The sequence below is a fragment of the Papaver somniferum genome, chromosome 11, assembly GCF_003573695.1.
Source record: "Papaver somniferum cultivar HN1 chromosome 11, ASM357369v1, whole genome shotgun sequence".
Taxonomy (NCBI): Eukaryota; Viridiplantae; Streptophyta; class Magnoliopsida; order Ranunculales; family Papaveraceae; genus Papaver; species Papaver somniferum.
The window spans coordinates 83592793-83618170 of record NC_039368.1 but is presented as its reverse complement, the minus strand read 5'-3'; the positions used below and the strand labels follow the sequence as shown (position 1 = coordinate 83618170).

Genomic DNA, 25378 nt, shown 5'->3' with positions numbered 1-25378 from the left:
TTAATTTTGTTTTGATGGGATTTTTGTGTTATTTTTGTTTTGATGAGTTTTTTGTAGAATGATGGTGATAACTCTGGATTTATAACTCGCGAACCGCTTTTTTCTTTTTAATTCGTGGATTCCAATGAATCTGACCCTCGAAAGACGTATAGAGGCGGTTTGTATGCGGCGGTTTTCACCTGGTTTTTCTTATCGCTATGCTGATAATACCTGTTTTTCTTAGAGCTATGCCATGAAATATATCTTAAAGACCCTTTTCATATCAGTAGCATCAAATGTTATCCCTAGCATAAGCTGATAAAGATGTCTTCTTTTTTCCTTACCTATGTATTCATCACCACTCTCATTCTTTTCATCATCTTTTGTTGCCGAGTCCACTGTACCTTCTTCAAAGACCTTCAAATTCACAAATAAAGGAGATTTCGTCATAGCGTACATCGTCGAATATGGTGCCGCTATCCGTGCTCTCTCTTTGTCCAGTTCTCCTTTCCAACTTTGTTTTTATAGCACCACTCCTAATGCAATGGCTAGAACCACTGGTAATGCATATACACTTGGTTTGATAATGGGAGATTCTTCAGAGTCCCCCATGATGTGGGTCTGGGATGCTAACCGTGGAAATCCGGTTGGTGAAAATGCCACCTTGACCTTTGGTGCAGATGGTAACCTTGTATTAGCTGATGCAGATGGTCGAATAGCTTGGCAGACTGGTACTGCTAATAAAGGTGTTGTGGGTGTTAAGATCTTACCGAACGGCAATATTGTGCTTTATGATAGTCGTGGAAAATTTATCTGGCAGAGTTTTGAGCATCCAAGTGACACCCTTTTGGTTGGCCAGAGTTTACATGCAAATGGTCCGGATCGCATAAGCAGCCGTTCTTCTGATGCTGATGGATCTGAGGGTCCCTATAGTCTTGTTTTAGAAAAGAACAGACTGAACCTATATCTTAAGAGTAAAAACCTCAAGAAACCATTAATTTATTACACTTCTGACTGGCTTGGAACCAGTGAACCAATGACTCGAGCCTTGTTCAGCAGCTCACCAGAAACGGAAGAAGCTTATGCATATGAGTTATCATTTCAGTTTTTTGCAGCTAATTCTTCAGCAGGAACAACAATCTTGGGAAGACCCAAATACAATAGTACATTTTCCTTGCTCCGATTAGGATCTGATGGCAGCCTGAAGATCTATACATATTACGACAAAGTTTTATACGGTATCGGTGTTTGGGAAGTGACGTTTAATTTGTTTGACTTGATAACCGGAAACGGAGGTGTAAGCGAGTGTAAGTACCCGAACAAGTGTGGACCTTTAGGTGTATGTGAGGATGAACAGTGTGTTGCGTGTCCAACGGCTAAGGGATTATTAGGGTGGACCAAGAAATGTGCACCTCCAACACAGCGTAAATGTGATAATACTGGTAAGACCAACAAAGTGGATTATTTCAAGGTCGTGGGTGTTGAACATTTCATGAGCGATTATAGCAAAGGAGAAGGATCTTTGAAATTGGATGACTGTAGAAGCAAGTGTAGTAAAGATTGTAGGTGTTTAGGCTTTTTCTACAGACAAGAATCTTCAAATTGCTTGTTAGCTCCGATGTTGGGAACATTAAACAAAGTAGCTAACACTTCTCATGTAGCTTACATTAAACTTTAAGTACATCCTCAATATGTTTGTTTCATGTTGAGTTTGGAAGTTTCAGCTTTATGTGATAAGGTACTTGAGAGAAATCAATGAAAATTTGGTTAAGCAAGTAATGTAATTCAGTTTTGATCTTTCGCCTTTTTCTGGCTTCGTGCATTACTGAATTCGAAACAGACATGCATGACGCAGGCACCCACTGCCAGTAACTTCTCTCAACAGCACATACCCGTCGCCGAATTGAATTGAATATGACTGGGATATAAATACACAAAATTGGATAAAAAAGACTAAAATTAACAATTTCTGGGTGAAAAGGACATCCAGGTTGTTATTATTTAAATGGACAAAAATCAAATATTTCGAGGATGATACCGGAACGTATAAGACAATATGATCATGATTGTTGGATCACCGAAACGGTATTCGTATTATATAAAGGCAATTGGTGTGCCCATGTAAGAGAACATTATCGCTCTCTCAGGTACTATTACATTTTTTTCTTCTGAAAGACCATCAATGTCGAGTTGTTTCGCGACAGCTATCTACAAAGACAACAACTTTCACTCTAAAGGTCTTGTGTCCAACTGGGAAGAAAGTTGTCGGAAAATGGGTCATTTGTCCAAATATTTTTAAAACATGGTTCTAATGGACGAGTAAAAATTATTACGGGTGAAACGGACAAAAAAAAGATAGCAAGGATGAAACTGGATTCATTCTGGCTTAAACTTAAAAAATAGCGAGGATGAACCTGGATGCATCCTGATGTAAATTAAAAATAAGAAAAAGTATTAGAAAAAGTATTAACTCGGTGGACCTACAACAAATTTTAGTGCGCGAATTTTCAAAAGTGCATGGAATGCGAGTTTAATCCTTTGAAATTTTAAGAGGCGTGTTTTTCCGTTCAAGATTGCATTTGGACGTACTTTTCATGCGGCAATGAATAAATCGGACTAATTCACCAATTCTTTGCGAATAGTTATTGATTTGCTGACTAGGCTTTACAGAAGATTTCGGTACCCTTCCAAGTGAACAGGTACCGGATTTCGGTACCCTTCCAAGTAAAAAAGTACTCATGGATAGTCATGAAAGAATAAAACCTCTAAACGCGGATTTTAGAAGGAATTCTCCATTGGTAGAATAACGAAACCACTAAGTATGAACCACTTTCATGTACCGAATTGGTGGAGCAAGCCTCTCCACCAATAGATTAACATATAAGTGTCCCACCATTACCTAGACCATCCCTATAAATCCCGTGATCGAGAGGGCATAATCATACTAAGCTTAACTGTGATGACAGTCTAATATCGTTATACATGCTATTATGAGTCTATGACCGTGTGACGCTGTTTCCCGAGGGATATTTTATTTCTGGATTTGAGTTGATTATCAATATTGGATTATATTTACATGAGTGAATTATTTGTGTGTCGATTGTCCCCAAATTGTTTCCATATGCCATATCAAAGCAGGTTTTTCCTATATTGTTTGTATGTGTGAGTTTTACCTAGAAAAATTGATTGATAAGTCATGAAATCAGGTTCTTATTTTAAAAAAACAAAGTGTTCGCCATAATAAAAAGGTTCAACAAGTTCAGGTTCCTTACTTCTCTTATGTTAACAATTGCTTTGTCAAGCGCTCATGGTAAGTTTCTCGTTATACATATTTTTCGTTTATTTTTTATATACTCTAAAAAATAGTTTCGCTTAAATAAAAAGGGGAGATTTCACTGCTTTTGAAGTATAATCATATTGACATTTTTTACTTCTGCAGCATCATCGGAAGTTCTCGACTACCAGATTTCTATTCGTCTAAACTACCTAGTGGTAGATCACTCAAGGTGTAATTTGGTCGAACGCTTTATCTTTTGTGAATTTATAGGTTGATCCTACTAGTTAGACTCTTAGATAAAGGTCTACTTTTTAGTATTTTTTATACACATAGTCTCTCCACAGAATCCCTTTGGAAGGTCTCGTGTTATCTACTTGTGTACAAGTTATTAGACGATTACTTATCTCCTAACACAATACTAGCAATTGACTAAATAAATAAATCAATTCAGTTGGCCACCTAAACAATCTATCAATCGATCATAAACATTTGTTATAGTATATATAAGCGATAATCATATGAAGAACTTCAAAGTAGATTAATATTATAACTCAAATCTTAAGCAAATGGAGTTGAAAATACTCTCAGGAGAATGAAGCACTTTGGAGAAAAATCATACAATACAAAACAAAGTCAGAGAAAGAGTATTTAATCCGCAAAAATTGTAAAGATTCTTATGGGAGAGGATTTTGGAAACGAAATGGGAATGAAAAAGGAATAGCGCATTGGAATTTGAAGATGCACATTGGAGATGGAACCTTAACTAAATTTTAGTTGGATACTTGGAAATCTCAAATCCCATTCTCATAAACTCATCAAAGAGCTTACAAGGCAGCTATGAAAAAAGAAGCAAATATAGCAGGTTTGATTCACGATGGACAATGGAGGCTGCAACTCTCTCAAAATCCAAATACAGAGGTATCCGCTGAACTTGGAAACTTGTTATCTCTTACTGGTCCCCTCCTACTTTGTCGCCTATGTCAGACTCCACCAGCTATAATACTGCATCAGTCTACTCGGAAAAAGAGTGTAACAAATGGTTGATGCAACAAAAAAATCAAGGTATTGCACTAGTGGAAAAGAGGCTATTTGAGTCATAATGTAACGACACAAAAACCTAATGTCTCAAAACCACCATACTCCGAACGTGTCGTTGTTTAAAGTCAAGTCTTCGTTATAGTTTGACTTTAGTTGACTTCTAGAACGACACAGATGATTTTATTGCTGAATAAAGTCAAGTCATCATAGTGGTTTGAATTTAGTTGACTTTTACAACGACGCAGTGTTGGTTTCGTTTCACCGCTAGATACATTTTTGGCGCGAAGATTCCCGCCACTTTGTGCGGTTAGATATAACTTGTTTGTTGGAACGGTTAAGATGAAACCAGTGTCCCTCGTTATTATCGAGTAATATACAATTTTTATGTTTCTTTCATCTCTTTATCTAGTCGTGGTTGTCTCTCACCCAAACCCCCAACTCCAGCTCTCACCCAAACCCCAAATCAGAGAAAAAAATTACACTATTGAACCATTTTATTTGATACTAGCCATTATCAAAACCAGATTCAATCTTGATTTTGTCCAAGGTAAAGTTAGGGTTTGTAATTTTTAAATTAAGGTTTGGAAAAAAATAATCCTCTTCTCTGATTTCTTTTCTTGTTCCTCTGGTTTAATTGTTGGTTTTAATTGTCGTTTGTTTGTGTTTGTTGACAGGGTTTTATTTGATTTCTGCAAGATCTTGAGGTAAAATCACTTTATTATGAAAATCACATATTTTGTAGTTTCTATTTGTTTTGTATGATTGGGTATGAAGAGCATGTTAAATAACTCTAGGATTTGTTATTGTTTTGTATTGTATGATCAGTATCATGTTTAGGGTTTTTATTATTCAATTTATATCATTATTTGTATAATTAACATCTCGATATGTTTTCAAATATTCTTAATGAAGTAAAATATGAAATTTTCTAAAATTACATGGCTTTATATGTTCTGGTTTATGATTTCTATTTGATTTATCATGTTTAGGGTGGTTTTTATGCAATTTATATCATGATTTGTATGATTAATATCTAAATATGTTTTCAGATGATCTTAATGTTGAAAAATATGAACTTTTTACTGAAATGGTATGATTTCTTTTTTATTTTAGATGACTATGGTGAGACTTAGTAGCGGAAGTCGCAGCCGATCTCATCCTACAACTAGTAGGTCAACTGCAAGTGAATGGCCTACTCTCTTGCTCAATGCTTCTGTAAGTCCAGGTTCTAGGAGTGAACAGTTGTCTTCATCTGATGGTGAGCACTCTCCAAATTATGGTCACAGTAATGAACCAGTGGGAAGTGTACATACTGAGGATCAGTGGCATGAGGCATTCCAACAGTCTTTCAATGAAACTCAAAATTCTCAAGAAAGCAGGAATGGTAATAACATAGTCGTGTCTTTCAATTTCCTTCTTTTGTAGTGATGGCAATAACATAGATATATTGTTGGCAACCTTAACTAGATATATTGTTGGCAAGAGGTAGTTGCAGTATTAGTTGTTCATATTATCGTGTTTATCTGGTGTGATATGAATTACGTGTTGTGCTGAATTAGTTGACACCCAAGTACAGTGTACATGTTGCATACCATATAGAAAGAAGTGCATCTATTTATCATCAACTAGATATTCATTTGTTGGTTCTCAGTACTAGTAATTCTAGTAGGAGCGCAATGCAAAGATATTTGCATCTGCTTTAAATGTCTTGCAATAGGGCTCAATAAGTGAACGCAGCTATACCTAGAATGTTTTCATTTTGTTGCGAACCATAGTTGGCAGTAATTAGCACCAAAATCTAGTAGCCATATTTAATTGTGGATTTTGTCTGGAGTTTTGGACTGTATGATTTCCTACCAAATTTCATAGATTGTTTCAAGACATGTTTCTTGTAAGCATTTTAGACTGTTGTCATTGTATCTCATGTTTATATACTATTGCATTGCAATGATTGCATTTTTGATATGCTTCACAGTCCCTTGTAATCAAGTGTGCATGGGTTTTTCTTCTTAAATGGTTGAACTAATGATCAAAGGTAGTATTTTTAAGTCATTAATATAGATTCCATCTGGAATTAGCTGTGGCGTTTAAGCAAAATGGATATTGAACTTTCATATAAGTTGAGAAGAAAGGTTAATTCCCTTATTTTGTTTTCAATGACACAGATACGTTTTTCATTTCCTATAAATCTGGGAATGCTAACGTTTTGGTTAAAATTTGCTGCGTATAAATTAAGAATTTCTATTGATTGTAACTAGATCGAATTTCAAGCTAATGTTATTATTCTTGAAGTGATCGTAAGGTTCAAATGTGTTGTTTATTGTATGGCTAGATAGTCCAAAACTCTTAGCTGGGTACTGTATAGAAATTAGTTGCGCAGACCTGGTGCATCTATTTGTTTTTTCTTTTTCATTTTGTACCCTGGAGTGTAGTTTCAATAATCTTGGTCACTAAGACTCATGACCCTTTTATATGGATTTCTCTTTAGTAAGAAATGAATTTTGTTTTGGTCATGGATTAACTCGTTAAATGATGAGTGATAACTATACAGTTGAGTTATAATTACTAATTAAGTATATTGGTTTTATGCAGTTGATCACCTACTTCCAGTTGAATTCAATGCACTTGGACAACCCATTGGAGATTCAAAAGCGTATTCCACCAAAGTTGGAGTGATTACTAAGAGTATTGTGTCACCATCTTACGAAACCTGGAGGAAAGTTCCTCCGGAACTCAAGGAAGAAGTGTGGAGAGCAATCAAGAATGTGTACAACGTGCCTTAATTTGTCAAGGACAAAGCTATAAAAATGGCAAACAAACCTTGGAAGAATGGGACGACTCCTCTAAGGAAAGTGTGTGATGCAGCTGGTGCTACTATTGCTGAAAAAAAAAAGCCAAGAGGCCAAGAAATCAGAAGAAGGAAGATTGGGAGGCTTTTGTGGACATGGTTAATAAAGATAACGATAAAGTAGTCAGGGTGAGAGGGAGAAGGGCAAGGAAAGCAGTTAAAGCTCTACATAGTACTAGAAGAGATGGTATTGTGCGGCGTCGCCATATAATGGAACAACAAACTCCAACTGGGACTGTTAGCAGATTTGTAGTCTTTGTTGCTACACATGTGTACCAAGAATTGCTAGAAGAAGATCTTGAACAATGTGACTCTGATGATTATGAAGTAAGATGCAGGAAATATGTGATAAGTTTGGATGTTTTGCATATTGATTTTAGGTTCACAAGTATGCTTTTTTTTTAGTTTGATTTCGACTTGCTTATAATTTCTTTTGTACTTTGCAGAGAGAGGTAAAAGAGTTGCTACAAACTGAGCAGTATAGTAAAGAGACCCATGTGGACAAGGATGTAGGTGGGTGCATAAGAATTTCAGATTGCTATTTATTCTTATAAAAATAAAATCTTTTACTTACTAACTCATTTTGTTTACTTGTTTGTAGGTATTTGGGAGTGATCGTGGGGGCTTCGTTAGAGGTATATGAGGTGGTGTCTCGAAGACTGAAGTGCTTGATTCTGCAATTCCTAGGGAGCAGTTGCGACAAGAACAGATGAAAAATAGAGTTGTTGAAGATCGTCTCTGAGTTCTTGAGGAGTATGTTGAGGCAGCTAGGGGGGTGGGGTGGAACCAACAATGTTAATACTGGTCAGGTAAGATTTTTTTCTTACTAACACATTTTAAACAACGCAGTTATTGAATCTGTAACCATTTAGTTTTCACTATTTTTCTTATGGAGACATGTTATTCTTTTTTGACCTAAAGGGATGTTAATATTGTCTTAGGCTATGGATATTGGTACTGGTTCTGAGCATAGGTCTCACAAGGTAGTGTTGAGGAATTTAAGGAAGAGATTTGTTGCATTTGGACGCGTTGATCCGAGTGCACAGCCAACGAATAGAGAATGTTTGGTCCTCATTGATCAAATTTTGGTACCTACTGAGGATCTATATGATGGTGTTGGAACTCTTGGTGACATTTCTTTAGCCGATATGATTTTGTGGCCACGACACTCGGTGACCTGTGATGATCCAGATTTTTAGTTCTCCTGAATTTGGAAGTTCAGTTTTTTTGTGGAGGTTTTCAGAACTTTATGGGACTTTTTTTTGGGTACAATGAATTTGGGAACAAAATGGAAGTGATATATGTAAGTATTTTGGGATATATGATCTTGGGTTATAGATGTAACTATTTTGGTGGAATTTTTTTTGGGTACAGTTGAAGTGCATTGTAGTTTTCAGTCTCATCTCTTTTTATGTAAAGAAGAAGACCCTCAAAACAAGTTAGGAAATGTTGTACGAAATTTGTGAGTTCTATGACGGATATCTATCTATATATGTATGTAGTTTTAGCAAGGTTTAGGAACCCTGATCTTATCTAATTATATGTAGCTTTAGCAGGTTTATGAGCCCTGCTCTTATCTAATGAAATATATTGGTATCATCAATCTTGTTCAGTTTTAAACTTCTTTTTTTGTTTTCCGTTCTCAAGTCTTTTTACAAAGCCATGCCAATCTTTTATGTTTTCAACTTCAATTACGTAATTTGAATAAAAATTCAAAGAAGGAGTCACAGTTTCTATTTCAATTGGGCTGAATCACAATTTCCAATCTTTCTAATTAAGAAGTTGGATTGTCTTTTTAATTTCCTATATACCACCAAAAATTTATAGTCTTTGTCAGAAGTTAAAGAAAACTTCAACTTCATATAATCGATTCTCATGGATTCAGCCTTTCTAAGAAGTTACAGAAAACTTCAACTTCATATAATCTCATAGAGATCCGATTCAGCCCATTCAGCTCTAGCTGACTCAGGTGAAAATCTGACTCGGTCTATGTTTATACTTGTTAGCTACCCATCGAGAAAAAAGAAAACCCATATTATCGTCTTTTTCTCTCTCTCTCTCTCACTCTCGGGAAATGCCATTCTCTACAGATCTAATACTTATCTCACTCTCAAGCAAATTTATTACTTGTCTCGAACAAATTAAATCATCACCATGGGAATTCATGATGGTTGTATTTACTAGTTAGGGTTCAACAACTTTCAGAAGATTTGAAAACGGCTAGCTCACCTCTGATTTCAGGTTTTATCAGAGCTTCAATTCACCAGCTTATTAGGGTATGTACTTTATTCCGAGTTTCAATTTCTGAGTTAAATTCTGAGATTCAATTTCTGAGTATCAATTAATTAGGGAAATAAACAATTTTTTCTATTTATTTAGGGGTTTTGTTTAATTAGGTCAAAAAATTAGTAATATAGTGATATAAATGTATATATCAGCAATAATTTGACTAACATTTTCGAATTGGGGGGTTCTTTCATTTATATAGCACCAATAATCTGACTAAAAAGCAGGAATTGAGGGGTTATATCATTTACATATCAGCAATAATTTGACTACAAATAGTGATGTGTTGTATGAATCCTGACAAATGAAAATTTAATCGTTCTTGGCAGGTTGGTGTTCTTATAGGCAAAGATGGGGAGACCATTCGGTTATTGCAGAATAATTCAGGCGATAAAATTCAAATCACAAGAGATACTGAAGCTGATAGATATGCAACAACCAGACCTGTTGAATTAAATTCAGATAGAAGTCCCAAATGAGAAGGTTTGGTCCTTGTTGCTGTTTTTTTTAGTAAATTAGAATGCGAGCAGTTTTGAACACAATTCATGGGTATCTTTATTGTGTCTAATATACAAGCACAATTTATATGCAGGTTGGTTTGATCGTTGGCAAGGGAGGTGAAACAATTAAATCCTTACAGATAAGATCTGGAACGAAAATCCAGGTAGTTGATACTGTTAGGCTTTGTTTGTAGTGTACCTTAGGATGCAATACAAGGACTTCGATCAACCAGCATGAATTAATCATTTTACTGAAAGATAATTAGTTTAGTGTGTTCTAGTATTTGCAAAAAATTATATTAGATATTCGTTCTCCTTGCGCAAGCTTTTGTGTTTTGAAGACAATTATGGTGTGTTCTGGTATTTGGTTAAAGTTGTATGTCTGCATCATGCCAATTCATCAAACTAGTGAAAATTAGAGCTCATTGCTTATTCCCATATCAATGCTTATTGTAGTTGAACACATGAGCCACTTATTACATCTGTTTGAAATTAGTTCAAACATTTTTTTTGTTCAGGATTCATGCATTTCTCACAAATTGTTGTTGTATTTCGGAAATTGATTTATGTATTTCTTTTGTTATGCAGATGTCTCGACGTCGTGTTTTTCATCCAAGTAAAGATTGGATTTATGCACTAAGTATTCACCTCGATGGGTTGCCGGTGTGCAATCCTTTATCCAATTTACAAGAGACAGTCTTGGTGAAGCTAGTGATGAAGTTCGATGTCCTTGCATGAAATGTAAGATTTACAATTGTTTACCTAAATCTCTAGAAGATGTACATGGGGATATACTTGAGAATGGATTTGATATAACATACCAAACATGGATCCATCACTGAGAGCAACCTAGTGATCATGTTTTCAATGTTGAAGCTCCTCCTCCTTTACTCGCTAATTATGTTATGAATGAAGATGTTCATGTTTCGAGAATCCACGATTTGTTTACTGAGACATTATGACGTGCAGTTGGTATCAATAACTTTGAAAACTGCCATAACAATGATGATTGTCCTCCGGGTGCTGATGTGGAAGATGGTTCTGGTGGTAATAATCAAGATACAGCTGATGTCAATTACAGTAAAAGGGTACAAGATGCTGGGCAACCCTTATATCCAGGTTGTAGTCCTGAACATACAAAATTATCGGCAACAGTTGAGTTACTTAGTATGAAAGCAAGATATCAATTTCTGATGTTTTCATGACTGAGTTATTGGGATATTTGAAAACCATTTTACCGGTTGAGAATACGTTACCTGATAATTGTAGGAAAGCTAAGATCAGACCCCCATATGAATGCTTTTGAAGATCCATATGTCTTCACTGCAACCTCTAGTGATGCTCCATTGATTTCAGAAACGGTTGGAGATGATGAGTATTCGGATGTAGATGATCAGGTAATAATGCTCGTTTCAATAAAATGTTTGTCCCTTTCAATGAAAGCTTATTTTCTTCTTACCATACATGTGTTAATTGCTGAACAGTAATGCAAACTTACATAGACTTTGCAATTAAGATACTCTCTGGGGTTAGATAATCACACATGTTGTCCTGTATATTTATCTCGACTAGTGTTGCCGTCTGCTTCTTTTTTACAGTTCAATAATTTTGTTTTTGTTTCCTCCCTTTCTTTAGTATACTCATCGTTTTTTCTTTTTTGAATCATATATGCAATATTTATGCACAACTACATTTTCTTCAGATGTTGGTGTTAAAACAAAAGATTGCATCAAAATATTTCTAGGTATGCTAAAATGCTCATGTTGATCATAATTTCTGTGCTCGGGAATGTAGTTATTAGCAAAGAAGAAATTGATGTTGCAGACATCTTTAGTATTGACCCGGTTGATCTTGCTGTATCTATATGTTTAGTTCCCTGATTTGTAAACAAATTTTAGGTTTGGGGATATAATATGCCTCTTTTACTTGATGAAGCCCTCATTATCCATGTCAATTATATGCCTCTTTTACTTGATGAATCCCTCATTATCCATGTCAATTATATGCCTCTTTTACTTGATGAAGCTGATGGGTGAGATTCTACTCGTAAACCAGCTGATACTTGGTCATTCTCTAGCAGAACTTTGAGGAGATGATGATTTTGAAATATCCCACTCTGTACAGGGCTTACCTTTTCTCGCTAGCTAATAAGAGTTGTTATCTTCCTTCCACTGTAGAGAACTATAGGTACATTAGGAGTTTGATCTTAAACCAATAGTTAGATAATGTTTGGTTTGTGTGACAACTTTTCCTTAACTTTACAGATTACGGTCATTTGAACAATTGTATCAGATCTCAATGTCGTGAACATGAAATAAAGCCAGTTACTCATTCTTGGAATCTTTAGAGAAGAATTTTTGTGTTCGAGCCAGTATGCACTAGAATACTTCAGCACAACAGTAGTTTATATGTTGCACATGTTTATGGTTGTGGCACCTGTTCATCAATCAGTACAATTTTCTCATGTTTTTGCACCTTGTGCAGATAAAATGTATTTAGAATATAATTCACATTATAGTGTACACTGATTCTGAACAAAACCATGAGTTGGTTGATGAGGAAGTGGTTTTAAATTACTTTTATCTTCTTTATGTACATGGATATTCATTCCCTTATTGATACTGTCAGGAACTAGCACTAGCTGAATGTGGAGACGATGAATATTCGGATGGGGATGCTTAGGTAATAACGCTCGTTCAATCCTTGTTTATTTGTTGTTGTTTTTTTTATCTTCTTTATGCATATAGAGATTCATTCACTTCTTGATGCTGTCAGGAACTAGCTGAATGTGGGTTGTAGATATTCAATCACAATGTTTTTTTCGAGGTATGTGTCTTTGCATACTCATCATGCCTATGGTATTCACTGCCTATATATGGTTTATTTGTTCATCTCCATATTGATGTTAGGAATGAAGTCACTATGTAAATGTTGTTGTTGTTGTTGTCTTGATGATGGGCATATTAGACCACCTCCGTGTATATTATGTTTGAAGTCATGTAAACCTAGCATATAAGGTCTGACTTACTCTTCTTCTGAATGTAGTTTGATACCTTCATGGATATCGGCACTCTGTTCCCGATGGTCTCATGAGGCTAACTGATGTCATGGTTGATGGTAAGATCGTTGCTCCTGCTGGATGTAGAAATGGTTGAAAGAGTTGTGTGTCTACAGTTCTGCTCTCACGCAAGCTAGTACCAAGATCCTAATGACTGAAACTGTTGTTGAAATTCCCAGGACTTGTATCACTTAAGAAAACTTAATAATTAGAAGTTTTTTATAATGATTTAGGACTAAATTTATGAGTACAGTTCAATGTAATCGAGCTGTTATTTGGTATTAGACGAATCAGGTTCTATATAGAATTTGAATTTGAGAATTTGAATGTCACTTGAATTTGATAACTTGAGTAATTGTCATTTGAATTTGAATTTGAATTGTCATTTAAATTTCATTTGAATTTGAATTGTCATTTAAATTTCAGTTTAATTTGAATTTCATTTTAGTACAATTTGAATTTGAATCAGATTTATATCAGCCTAGTAAGAATAACTGGAGTCAGCTAGCCAAATCTGACTAATTTTTTTTATATTAAAAAAAATCAAATCTACGACGATACCAAGGTGTCGTGCGTAGCAGCACTCAGAAAGCATCCTAATCCAGGGGCACTCAGAAAGTGTCGTTCCAAAAAAAGACACTGAATGTACGACACTTTAAGCAAAAAGTCTTAAATCGGCTGACATTAAAAGTGCCGTTTAACTCGTTAAATCGACACTACCTGACTATCTTAAATCAGATGTTTTCCACTAGTGTTGATTTGAGATTCTAAATAACCGGAAACGGAGGTGTAAGCGAGTGTATGCTTCCCAAAAAGTCTGGATCTTTAGGTGTATGTGAGGATGAACAGTGTGTTGCCTACCCAACGGCTAAGGGATTGTTAGGGTGAGCCAAGAACTGTGCACCTCCAATACAGTGTAAATGTGATAATACCGGTAAGACCAACAAAGTGGATTATTTCAAGGTTGTGACTGTTGAACATTTCATGAGCGATTATAGCAAAGGCGAAGGATCCTTGAAATTGGATGACTGTAGAAGTAGGTGCGGTGAAGATTGTCAGTGTTTAGGCTTTTTCTACGAACAAGATTATTCAAAGTGTTTGCTAGCCCCAATGTTGGGAACTTTGAACAAAGTAGCTAACACTTCTCACGTTGCTTACATTAACCTTTAATTACATCGGTCGTATGGATTTACCCGTTTAATTAGAATTCTCCGCTTTAATATGTTTTTTTTTGTTTGATGCTAATGAATAATTCATTAATTACTGGGAGAAGACATTGTGTTTATCTTTCTCTAAACTCCTTATAATGAAGTTTGTAGGAGTAACAGACCAGACTTTTGACAACTTAACTAACCTAGCATACCTGGCTAATTTATCTGCCGTCTTATTTAAGTTTCTTTTAACAAATTATAAAGACCAGGAAGGAAAAGAATGAAAAACTTCTTTGATGTCTGATAGCACCGGATGGTTCTGCCAGCAAATACTATTAAGATCTTCGTTAACTCCACTAACCACCTTATGTGCATCTATTATGAAGCACAGTTTCTGAATGTTCAGCTCTTTGGCCCACTTAACTGCCCACCAGAGAGCCTCACATTCATCCTCTTCAGCACTCAAGGTTCCAGCAGCATATCCACACCTTGTTGTTGTGAATTCACCTGCATAATTTAAGAGTATTAGTCCAATACCACATGCAGTAGTAGGTAATTTAAATGAAGCATCACAATTTATATAGAAATCAAAATCATGCGTGGGTTTCCAAGTTATGATAGTGTCTGGTAGAGAAGCATAATTGTTAGTTTTTCCTTTTTTCATCTTCTTTCCTGTCATGAAATTTAAGGTATCAATCCGCCTAATAACTTTTATAGGATTCGGTTTTACTCCCTGAAAGACACAGCAACATCTACACTTCCAGATTTTCCAGGCAGCATTGGCCATTCTAACACACCTGTCTTCATCTAATTGATATTCAACAGCCTCAAACCAGGATTGCACCCATTCCTTTATACTACCTCCATATACCTCTATTGACCTCTAGCTCCAGGTATAGTGATAGACACATTTTTGTGTCTGAAATATCCTCAGTGTCTGTATTGCTAGTGCTTGATTTTATACTTATTATGGTGTTTTTATGTTTGTATAGGTGTTTTTGGAGAAATTCACTTGTGTGGAAAAAGTTGCTCGAAAAGTGCTATTTGGACCCCGGAGGACATTTGCTAAACGGACCCCCAAGTCGGATAAGGAGCACCTAAATTACTAAGGGGCACCTTCTTAACTATTTGCACCCTAGGGCGCCACCTCCTATTTGCACCCCCAGTTTGGTTAGGGGGACACCATCTTCTTAATTCAAGTTTTAGTTTTGGCGGGAACTTTTGCAGCCACCGGCCAGAGATCAGGGCTTGCGGTTTGAGCGTGTTTTAGGTAGACTGAAAGGCTGAAAATCATTGTGTATTTTCCTCTGGACTAGACATGAGTGGTAGGTTAGCTGGAATCGATCCAGTTGGGCTGGGTAATCATTTGGAATCAAAACAGGGAGTGAGGAAAAACTCGTGTTTTCCTGCATTTAATCTGTGAAGATTGATGAAGATATTTGCCGAGATTCTTGGCTTGAACTGGATTGGTATTGATCTGTTACGCTAAAAAATGGGTGATCACTACATTTGATTCAGAAAAGGAAGGTCGATTCTCTCATTTGAAGAAAACAGGGCCCATATATTCTTTGTGAAATATTCTCGGGACTTCTCGTTATTTTGGGAAGTTATCTTGTGGTAGAGGCGTGTTTGATGTTATCTGGTGCGTATAGAATCTTTTTGGAGTGTGTTACATATCTGCAGACGCATGAGAAGGCAAATCAGGGAAGAAAATATTCCCGAAAACATTTTTCTTCACTGCCGTATAATGGGAGATTTCGTGGAGTAATGAGGAGTTATTCTTGGCCCTGTTAAGTATAAATACGACTCTGGGTACCATAGAGAGGGGATGGAGAGTTAGGGTATGAAATAGGGTGAGAAATCATAGTTGCATAGCTTGCCTCTGCTGCTGCCATTGAAGGGGAGAACGAAGAACATAGACCACATAAAACAGTCGTTTATCGACAGTGATAATGACACACCAGAGAGAGTCGAAAAGCTACAGTGCCAGTGACAAAATTTTTTTATCGTTCTTTTCAGTTTGTAACAAATAAAACTGTTACAAACCAGTTTTTTAATATTTCTCCCATTTCATCTTTGTAAACACCTTTTGAGAAATAAAAATGAATTTTGAGTGTGTTTTCATCATGTGGATCTAGACCCCTTTCCGGGATAATGAAGGAAGCCAAATTTCACTAAGGCGGTAATTATATTAATTCTTTTTATGACTAATTGCACAATTATTCAATTGAATTATGATTATCGTTGAATGGTTGTCATTTCAATTGATGGGTTATGCTTGCTTAATTGTTTTGATATCCCATGCTTTAGATTTACATCCATTACTTTTGAAATCTACTTTAGGCAATGAATTAGAGTCAATGAAACTTTATATTATGAGCTATTATTGTTTAGAATTGGTATTTGAACTGCATGAAATTGAAGTCTGGTGGAATTCTGAATCCCGATCATCTCTTCAACTTGTGACATAAGTTGTATATTTTCTTTATTTATAGTCTTTCCTTTATTTAAGCCTAGAATCAATCTCAACAAAGTCCGAGTGAACGACAACCTTATTTACCACTATCTAAAATTCGATCAAGTTTTTGGCGCCGCTGCCCGGGAGTGGTTGCAAATACTTTTTTGTTGATATCATTGTATATAGTTTATTTTTAGTTTTTGTACATAATTTATTTTTATTTTTCTTTTAAATTTGTTTTAGTCTTTTTATGCAGTTTGCTTGATTTTTTTTAGGTACCTTAGTCCGAAGTGTTGCGGGCGAAAAGCAAGTATGTACTCGGCAAGCTTTTGCAAGAGTCACTTGGAAGATCCATTAGAGGTTTGCTTAGCTCATTTTGGGTTTGGTTTTGATGATGATAGTGTTATTTTTGAAGTCAATGCCTTGTTGGACCTAGCACCGTTGCTAGACACTAATAAATGGAACCCCAAATTAGAACCTCTAGTTTTATCTGAGTCTCGACTAGTTTCATCAGTCGAGAAAGATCCGACCTTGACCCTTAAGCCATTAAGTTCTGAATTTTTTCGTCTTGATGATATTAATAATGAAACTGTTTTAGATGATAATGGGTCTATGAGTCGTGATATTATTGCTCCATTGAGCTCTTGTTCCGCGGAAATTATTTCAGCTGATTTAGAACCTGATTTAGAGCGTGTTACGCCAATAAAAACTGTCAAACAATCTGAATTTGTTACATATGGGAATGATTTATTTATCCCATCTATGCAGTATCTGAATATCACTTACAGTTTTCGATTGAGAATGAATTTACATACCGTTTTGGAGGTTTATAGTGTTCACAGGGACACATCTTCAGCTGACCGGATTAGTTGGCATGATCCTCAACTTTTTAGACTCTATATATATATGATTGGATGTCTACTTTGAGGTACCAACCTCATCTTGTTTGAGACTACATACTATTGGCAAGTAGGGAAACAAATACATTTCGCTTCATGGGAGTCAACCCATCAGATTTGTTCCCTCTACTCTATCTTTTATTTTATTGTTTATTTTTGTACTTCCCATCTTAATTTCTACGTTGTATGACTCAATTACATTGAGGACAATGTAATGTTTAAGTGTGGGGGAGTGGGTAATTATCCATATTTTTGCAGGTTTTCACTTTTCTTAGAATTAAAAAAAAAAATCAATTGCATAATATCTCTGTTTTGCTCGAGGACTAGCAAAATATAAGTGTGGGGGTGTTGATAAGCATGTATGTGCTACATTTTATACCCATATTTATATCAGCTATGATACAATATTTTAGTTACTAATACTATTTTAGTGCTTTTGTAAAAAGTACAAGTGAATTTGATCATCCAGCGAATAAACAACAAAATATGAGACTTAATGGTGTTTGCGACCAAAATGGAAAAATGTGGTTGGCCTGGTACTTCCATATATCAGCAACCACAATGATGAAATGTGGTTGGCCTGGTATTTCCATGTATCAGCAACCACAATGATCAATTATGCTGGCCTGGTATTTCTATATATTAGCAACACTTATTATGTTGGCGTGGTATTTCCATGTATCAGCAGCCGGGTTGGCCTGGTATTTCCATGTATCAACAACCACAATTAAGAAATGGGGTTGGCCTGGTATTTTCATATATCAGCAACCACAATGATGAAATGAGGTTGTCTTGGTATTTCCATATATCAACAACCACAATGAGAAAAATGACAAAATGTAGCTGGCCTGGTATCTCCATATATATCAGCAGCATAAAATTGTTTCATAGGCGAGGCACAAACGCAACAAAGGAATTGAAATCAAAATGGGGTTGGCACATGCAAACTGAAAATGAGAAGTATTTTATCTTTATTACTTTATTACAAATATATTCCACCGGTTAAGATAATTTATTTGACATGTGAAGAATTAATTGAGGAATATTTACACGTGAGATTATTTTGGAAATAAAATAATTCTTTCTTCTTTTGGGAGATTTTGGAAATAAGGAGAGTTTATTATTTCATTGGAAGAACGATATTTTTGCAGGTTTTCACTTTTCTTAGAATTAAAAAAAAAATCAATTGCATAGTATCTTTGTTTTGCTCGAGGACTAGCAAAATATAAGTGTAGGGGTGTTGATAAACATGTATATGCTACATTTTATACCCATATTTATATTAGCTATGGTACAATATTTTAGTTACTAATACTATTTTAGTGCTTTTATAGAAAGTATAAGTGAATTCGATCATCCAGCGAATAAACAGCAAAATGTGATACTTAATGGTGTTTGCGACGAAAATGGAAGAATGTGGTTGGCTTGGTACTTCCATATATCAGCAACCACAATGATGAAATGTGGTTGGCATGGTATTTCCATGTATCAGCAACCACAATGATCAATTATGCTGGCCTTGTATTTCTATATATCAGCAGCATTTATTATGCTGGCCTGGTATTTCCATGTATTAGCAGCCGAGTTGGCCGGGTATTTCCATGTATCAACAACCACAATTATGAAATGGGATTGGCCTGGTATTTCCATATTTATTAGCAACCACAATGATGAAATGTGGTATTTCCATATATCAGCAACCACAATGAAAAAACTGACAAAATGTAGCTGGCCTGGTATCTCCATATATATCAGCAACATAAAATTGTTTCATAGGCGAGGCACAAACGCAACAAAGGAATCGAAATCAAAATGGGGTTGGCACATGCAAACTGAAAATGAGAAGTATTTTATCTTTCTTACTTTATTACAAATATATTCCATCGGGAAAGATAATTTATTTGCCATGTGAAGAATTAATTGAGGAATATTTACACGTGAGATTATTTTGGAAATAAAATAATTCTTTCTTCATTTGGGAGATTTTGTAAATAAGGAGAGTTTATTATTTCATTGGAAGAACGAGGTGGCAATACTATTTGGGGAAAGATATTGATGACGACATCAACTTGTGTGCAAGTATTTCATAGAATAATTTATTTTGATACTTTGTTTAATGAAATAAAAGAAAGGGAAGGTGTATAAGAAGGATGTCGAATATTTGAGAGGTGGGGGCACCCTGCCACAGTGCCGCAACGAAGGAAGGGTTTTGAAGTTTTGTTTTCGATTCTTCATTTTTCATTAGTTAGAGTTTAATTTTAATATTTATGGCTTTTGAGAAAGCCATTTCTAGCTAGTGTTATGTTAGGGTTTAGGTAGAAACCAATAAATTGTGTAAACTCTATATTTATATGCTCAATAATGATTTGAATGACTAGTAGGTTTTCTTCATATAGCTTGGTATTTTATTGTTCATGTGATTTCATTAATTATTAATGCTTTTCAATTGATATGGCGTGCTTTGGTTAAATCCCTTGACGTGATATGCTTTAGGATTGATATGTAATGCTTTATAATCGCTATCCATGAAGCGAAGATAACTATAGCGGAGAAAAAATATTTGAAAATGCATGGAATTTATTTTTAACGAATAGTAGAATTTGCATAATTAATTGGTGGAATTCGAAAACCCTAATAACCCACACTCATTTTGTTTATCTTTAAATTATTTATCATTTCATTTTGTTCCGAATTTCTAAAAATCCTTAAAACATTATCTTGTTGATTACTTAATTTTTGATATTAGTTGGTAGAGTATTTCAAACTCCTCGTGGGAACGACCTGTACTTGCCATTGTCCACAAGATAGACGATGTGCACTTGCAGTAATATTATTGTAGGTTTTCGAGCCTACCAAGTTTTTGGCGCCGCCGACGCGGACTTGTTAATAGATTTGTTTTTAGGTTTTATTTTTATTTCTTTTGTTCTTTTTTACGCGTTTTGGTATTTCTTGTTTAATTTCAGATTTGGAGCTGAGCTAAAGAAAAAGAGAAAAGTACCGAAAAGAAAGGCGAATCCCAAAAAAGGAAATAAAAGAGGATTCCAAAAGGAGTGAAGAATAAGATTTTGTAAATAGTTATTTTATTTTATTTTATTTATTTTATTTTTAGAAACTGTAATTAGGGTTTTATTTTTGTAATCTTTTATTTTTGGACATTTTTTTTCTAATTTTCGGACATTGGACTTTATTTTATTTTTAAAACCCTACGGAAGGGTTGGTTTAAATATAAACTACTGAGGGAAGGACGACGATTACGATATCGCCTCGGCCCCTCGGGTTCGTACATGACATAGGAGTCGTGGCCCGAGTCGACTACAACGGTTCTTTGCCCGTCTGGAACGGGAGGTAAGATTTCGAAACACCCGCGAATCCCCTGTCAGCGGGTTTACTGGATGATTTTGTATGCATATATGTTGAGGACCTGAAATCGAATTTAATTTTCTAGTAAAGGGCAAGGCCTGGGAAAATCAAGATAAGGACTCGGATTTCATCAACGTTTCCTTCTTGCCCGCCTTAGGAACACGTAATCTATGCGAACCTAAGCCTTAAAATTTGGACTAGAACGAGACCGATAGGGTAACAATCTTAATAGGAAAGTCGTTCAAAAAATATTGGTTGCTCTATTGAGCATACTTCGAAGTTCGTGATGGTTACTGTAAATTGAATGCGCCGCCTTGTAATGCCGGTGAGGCCTTGGGTATCAAAGCTCCACTGAGCTTCCCTCGTCTCTATTCAGCTTACTTTAACTCGGATTCATTCCAGAGAGGTTTGCTCAGATTGTAACGAATTCCTTTTCGAAAGAATATAAGCTGGTCTAGAAACAATCTAAGGGAGCCATCATGCTTTTTGTTTGCTAGATAAAATAGGCTTGTTTTGGTCGAGTCAGCCTTCTTTGTGCTTGTTTAGAATTCCATTGCAGTTGGGATGTCGAACTGGTATAGCCAATACAATGATTATTCGACTGAGCAACATGAACATTATTCTTTTTATGACCATAGCATGAATAGTGGTTGGGAACGCGAAACTTTTGAAGGTTATGGGCCATACCATGATGAGCCCAATTACTATCCACATACCCACCGGCCATACGAGCAAGATTCTTATAATTCCTCTCCTCTAGATGAAGCACCTAAGATACTTGAGTCAACGCGTAAGTTACTTGAGTCGAAACATAAGTTAGCGGACACAAATGACTTAGTTATGGACGAAATAACGGTAAAAATAAGTGAAAATTTGTTAGAAGAAAACCTCAGGAAGTTAGCTGAGTCAACGTGTAAGTCAACTGAGTCAACACGTGAGTTTTCTGAGTCAACACGTAGGCTTGAATTAGAGACGGAAGAAAGAACTGCTCGAATTACTCTTGATTGCCAATACATTCTTTCATATATCACCCGTGAAAATAAGGATAATTTTTATCAAGATGACGAGGTTAGAATTGGTAACACTACTTTAGATGAGGTTCAACCATTTTCATGTTATTATAATGATAATTATGATAGTGTTGATGAAGAATCTGAAATATGTAGGCATAGTGATCAAGAATTTGTTACTCCAAATGAACTTTATGTTGATAGTGTTATTTATGGTTCAAATCCCGATAATTTTAATGATTATTTTCCTATTCAAAAGGACGAGGATTTGATTAGAGATACCACTTCTTTAGATGATGTAATATTTCCTTTTGATTACGAAGTCGATAATGGTTTAGAGGAACGAGTTTATTCTGGGAATACCGTTTTAGAGTCTAGCGATTTAGAAACAATGGTCTTAGACAAAGAAAATGAACTCGTAGAGCTATTAAATATGAGTGAGGATGCGTCACTTGAGTATAACCTAGAAGAAGCAATTGACTATTTCCAGGATTCCAACGATCTAGAAATTAAGGAATGTGTATCTAGTCTATCTAGAGATACCCAAAAATCTAAGTTTGGGGGTGATTATCATTCTCCTTGTTCCATACCTTTAGATCTTACAAAGATCCCTCACTTAGGACTTGAAATTTGTGCCTCAACCATCTTACAAGATTATCTTCATACAATTTTTCCTGAACCTAGTGATGTCCATAAGGAAGTTCAGTTGTTAGAAACCCATCCTCTGGTTGATGTGGTTAACCCAGGCTATGATACCAAGATTGACTTTGTTTTCCCACCAAAAACTTTTCTTCCAATTGTGGGAACATTTGATTTTAAGATGTGTCGGTTATTAAGTTTTGAGACTAAACCTAATTACTTTAGAAGAATAGGGTCGACACATTTTCTTAAGGAAGACCACCTCTTTCATTGTGGTCAGCTGTGTGAGTCAAATATGATTGACTTAGAGGATCCCCAATTATTCAGGCTTTTGTTATGCGCTTCTAAGTTCTTAGTTGAGTATTTCCAGGCTCTTCAGCCTGATCTTCAGAATGCCTTGGAGGAAATCCAACCAATGAAAACTTTTTACTTAGACCCTTTTATAGAGCCTGAACATGAACCACAACTAGATGTAGTTTTCTTAAGCAAGGGTATGTTCGGTATCTTCTTGGTCTGTTGCAGTTTCCTCTTCTTGTGGGTAACACTTTTTGATCCAGATGACCCACAATTATTCCAGATATTGCTATATGATTCTACGAGGTGACTAATTCTTCCAATGTATGACTGAAGACTTTAAACTTAGCACTTCTTAACCCATTTTCATACGACACGGTAATGTTCTTCCTTATTTCTTTTCCCTCAAGTGGTAATAGTTTCTCCTTGTTCATGTTTTTAATTTTATCTTTAGAACATTGAGGACAATGTTAGATTTAAGTTTGGGGGCAAGGGAGAAACTTCTAGCGTCACATAGTATCCGGTTAGCTAAGTTTACATATTGTTTCTCACCAAAAATATAGAAATTGGAATTGCTAGGGATAACATTCTATTGAGACATTAGAGAAAAAGACATTAAGATCTTTGAAATTCAGGTGAGAACTTGTTCCTTTTAGAGGGTAACCGTGATGGACCTAACCATCCATGATGGAAAGGCAAGTAGGTCAGAAGGAAATGCCAGAAAGACAAAGCAACCTCACAATGTAGTCTTAGTTATTGGATTACGAATCTCTCTCAGTAGAAACTTATCATCATCAACAAGCGGAGCGACATCAAAATCTATGAAGAAAATTGAAGACGTTTAAGGTTTAGAAGCAATAATAGAAAAGAATAATTCAAAAAATCAAAGTTGAAGACTTAGTTAAAAGAAGTTATAAGAGCAAATGATATAAGTTGTTGAAGTTCATGATACCAAGACATCATAAGTTGCGAAGATCCAAGTTCTAAAGTCCTTCTCTCATGGCCATTTAAATTTTTGTCTTGTTATTTTTGTGTTGAAAAAAAAAACAAAAAAAATATAAAAAAGACAAAAAAAAAAAAATGAAAAAAAAATGTGAAAAAAATCATCGTTGCGTTTTGTTCAATAAGGCCATAAGGAAGTAAAAATCTATAAGGAAGTTTCAAGCAAAAATTTAAGAAGAAAAGTTAAATTGTCAAGGTTCTACGAGGTTCGAGAGTTTATCATCAACAGTTGAAGCCCAAGAAGACGTTGTTTCTACTGAGCACTATGAGAGAGTCGAAGAGAGATGCGCATATTGGTTGCTTTATTAGTACGCTTTCCATTTGGCACAAGATCTTTCTAGCATTGGTTCAACTCATCACACGTTATTAGTCCAGCTGTGTAGCAGATGTCCCTCTCATCTTTATATCTCTCCTAATCTTATCTAGTTGTAAAGCGGATGTATCTTACAATGTTTATCTAGCTGTGTAGTGATAGACGCATTTATGTGTCTAATTTATCCTCAATGTTTCGTATTGTTGGTACTCGTTTTCGTCCTTATTATGGTGTTTTGTGTATTTTTAGGTATTTTTGGAAAATAAATATTGTTGGAAAAATCAGCTCGAAAAATCACTCGGAACACCCCCGGAGGACACTTGCTATACGGAGCCCAGATTTGGCTAAGGGGCACCCTAAAAAGGCAGCTGCTATTCGCACCCCACAGCTGGTTAGGGGGACACCATCTTCTTCATTTGAAACTTAAAAATTGGCGGGAAAAATGTGGCAGCTCTCTGAGAATGTTTCGATCGAAATTTGAAGATGTTCTAGGTGGACTAAAGGGCTGAAACTTCATGGGTAGTTGTGATATGTCATAAAAGAGCTGGTATGGGTGTTTGTTTCGATCAAATTTGGCTGGAAAATCCGTGACAAGGAATCAGGGAAGCCCGTGCATGAGAAGAATAGTTCACGGGTTTTGGAAATTTTATGCGTGTTCTGCTCGTGTATGATGACTCTAGCAACACTCTGGACCGTGAAGAAGATAAATGAGGAGATTTTGCAGCTGTAGAAACACGTGAGAAGCTAAAACAGGGAAGAAAATATTCCTAGAATATTTTTCTTCACTGCCGAGTTTAATGAAAATTTATGAGAGTTATGGCGTGATATTTTGCTGCTGTTGAGTATATATAGGGTGAGGGGATCATAGAGAAGAGAGAGGGATAGATTGGGATAAGTTTAGAGCACCACAGAGTCAAAAAAATCGAATTTGCAGAGAGACCACCTGCTGCTGCTGCTGCTGCCATTGAAGAACACTGAAGAACACGAAGAACAGACTCGCCAAAACGGTCGTTTTTAAACAGTGTCATCGACTCATACTATTGGTCGCAGATCAGAGACAGACTTAAAAAACGCAACAGTACAGTAACAGCTCTTTGTAACGGCTTTTGCAATAGTTATAAGCATTGCAAACCCGATTTTTATTATAATTTTCCCTTATTCATCATTTGTAACCCTTTGAGCATAAATGAAATCAACTTTTGAGCGTGTTTCCAACATGATGAGCGGCTAATTCTCTCGTAACCAAGGAAATGGATGAAGCTATTA

At 35.7% G+C, this 25378-nt stretch overlaps 2 protein-coding genes and 1 long non-coding RNA gene across 4 annotated transcripts; 2 read left to right on the top strand and 1 right to left on the bottom strand.

Moving 5' to 3' along the window:
* The first annotated feature begins 325 nt into the window (after positions 1-325).
* Positions 326-1657, top strand: LOC113324702 (EP1-like glycoprotein 2). Its single transcript, XM_026572997.1, has one exon. The coding sequence runs from the start codon at positions 326-328 to the stop codon at positions 1655-1657; it is 1332 nt and encodes a 443-aa protein (XP_026428782.1).
* Positions 1658-9188: 7531 nt separating this feature from the next.
* On the top strand, positions 9189-13365 carry LOC113320816. Of its 2 annotated transcripts, XR_003346307.1 has the most exons (8): positions 9189-9418; positions 9758-9911; positions 10021-10092; positions 10517-10669; positions 10898-11325; positions 12557-12610; positions 12704-12754; positions 12974-13365. It is a non-coding gene; the product is annotated as an uncharacterized LOC113320816 (long non-coding RNA). The 2 variants fall into 2 exon arrangements; XR_003346306.1 differs by having other exon boundaries at positions 10517-11325.
* Positions 13366-14393: 1028 nt separating this feature from the next.
* LOC113324701 lies at positions 14394-14924 on the bottom strand. The gene has a single exon (XM_026572996.1). The coding sequence runs from the start codon at positions 14922-14924 to the stop codon at positions 14394-14396; it is 531 nt and encodes a 176-aa protein (XP_026428781.1).
* Positions 14925-25378: the final 10454 nt, after the last annotated feature.

Excerpts from the sequence above, each read along its gene's own strand:
- LOC113324702 (XM_026572997.1), top strand. The coding sequence starts at position 326 with ATGTATTCATCACCACTCTCATTCTTTTCATCATCTTTTGTTGCCGAG.
- LOC113324701 (XM_026572996.1), bottom strand. The coding sequence starts at position 14,924 with ATGGCCAATGCTGCCTGGAAAATCTGGAAGTGTAGATGTTGCTGTGTC.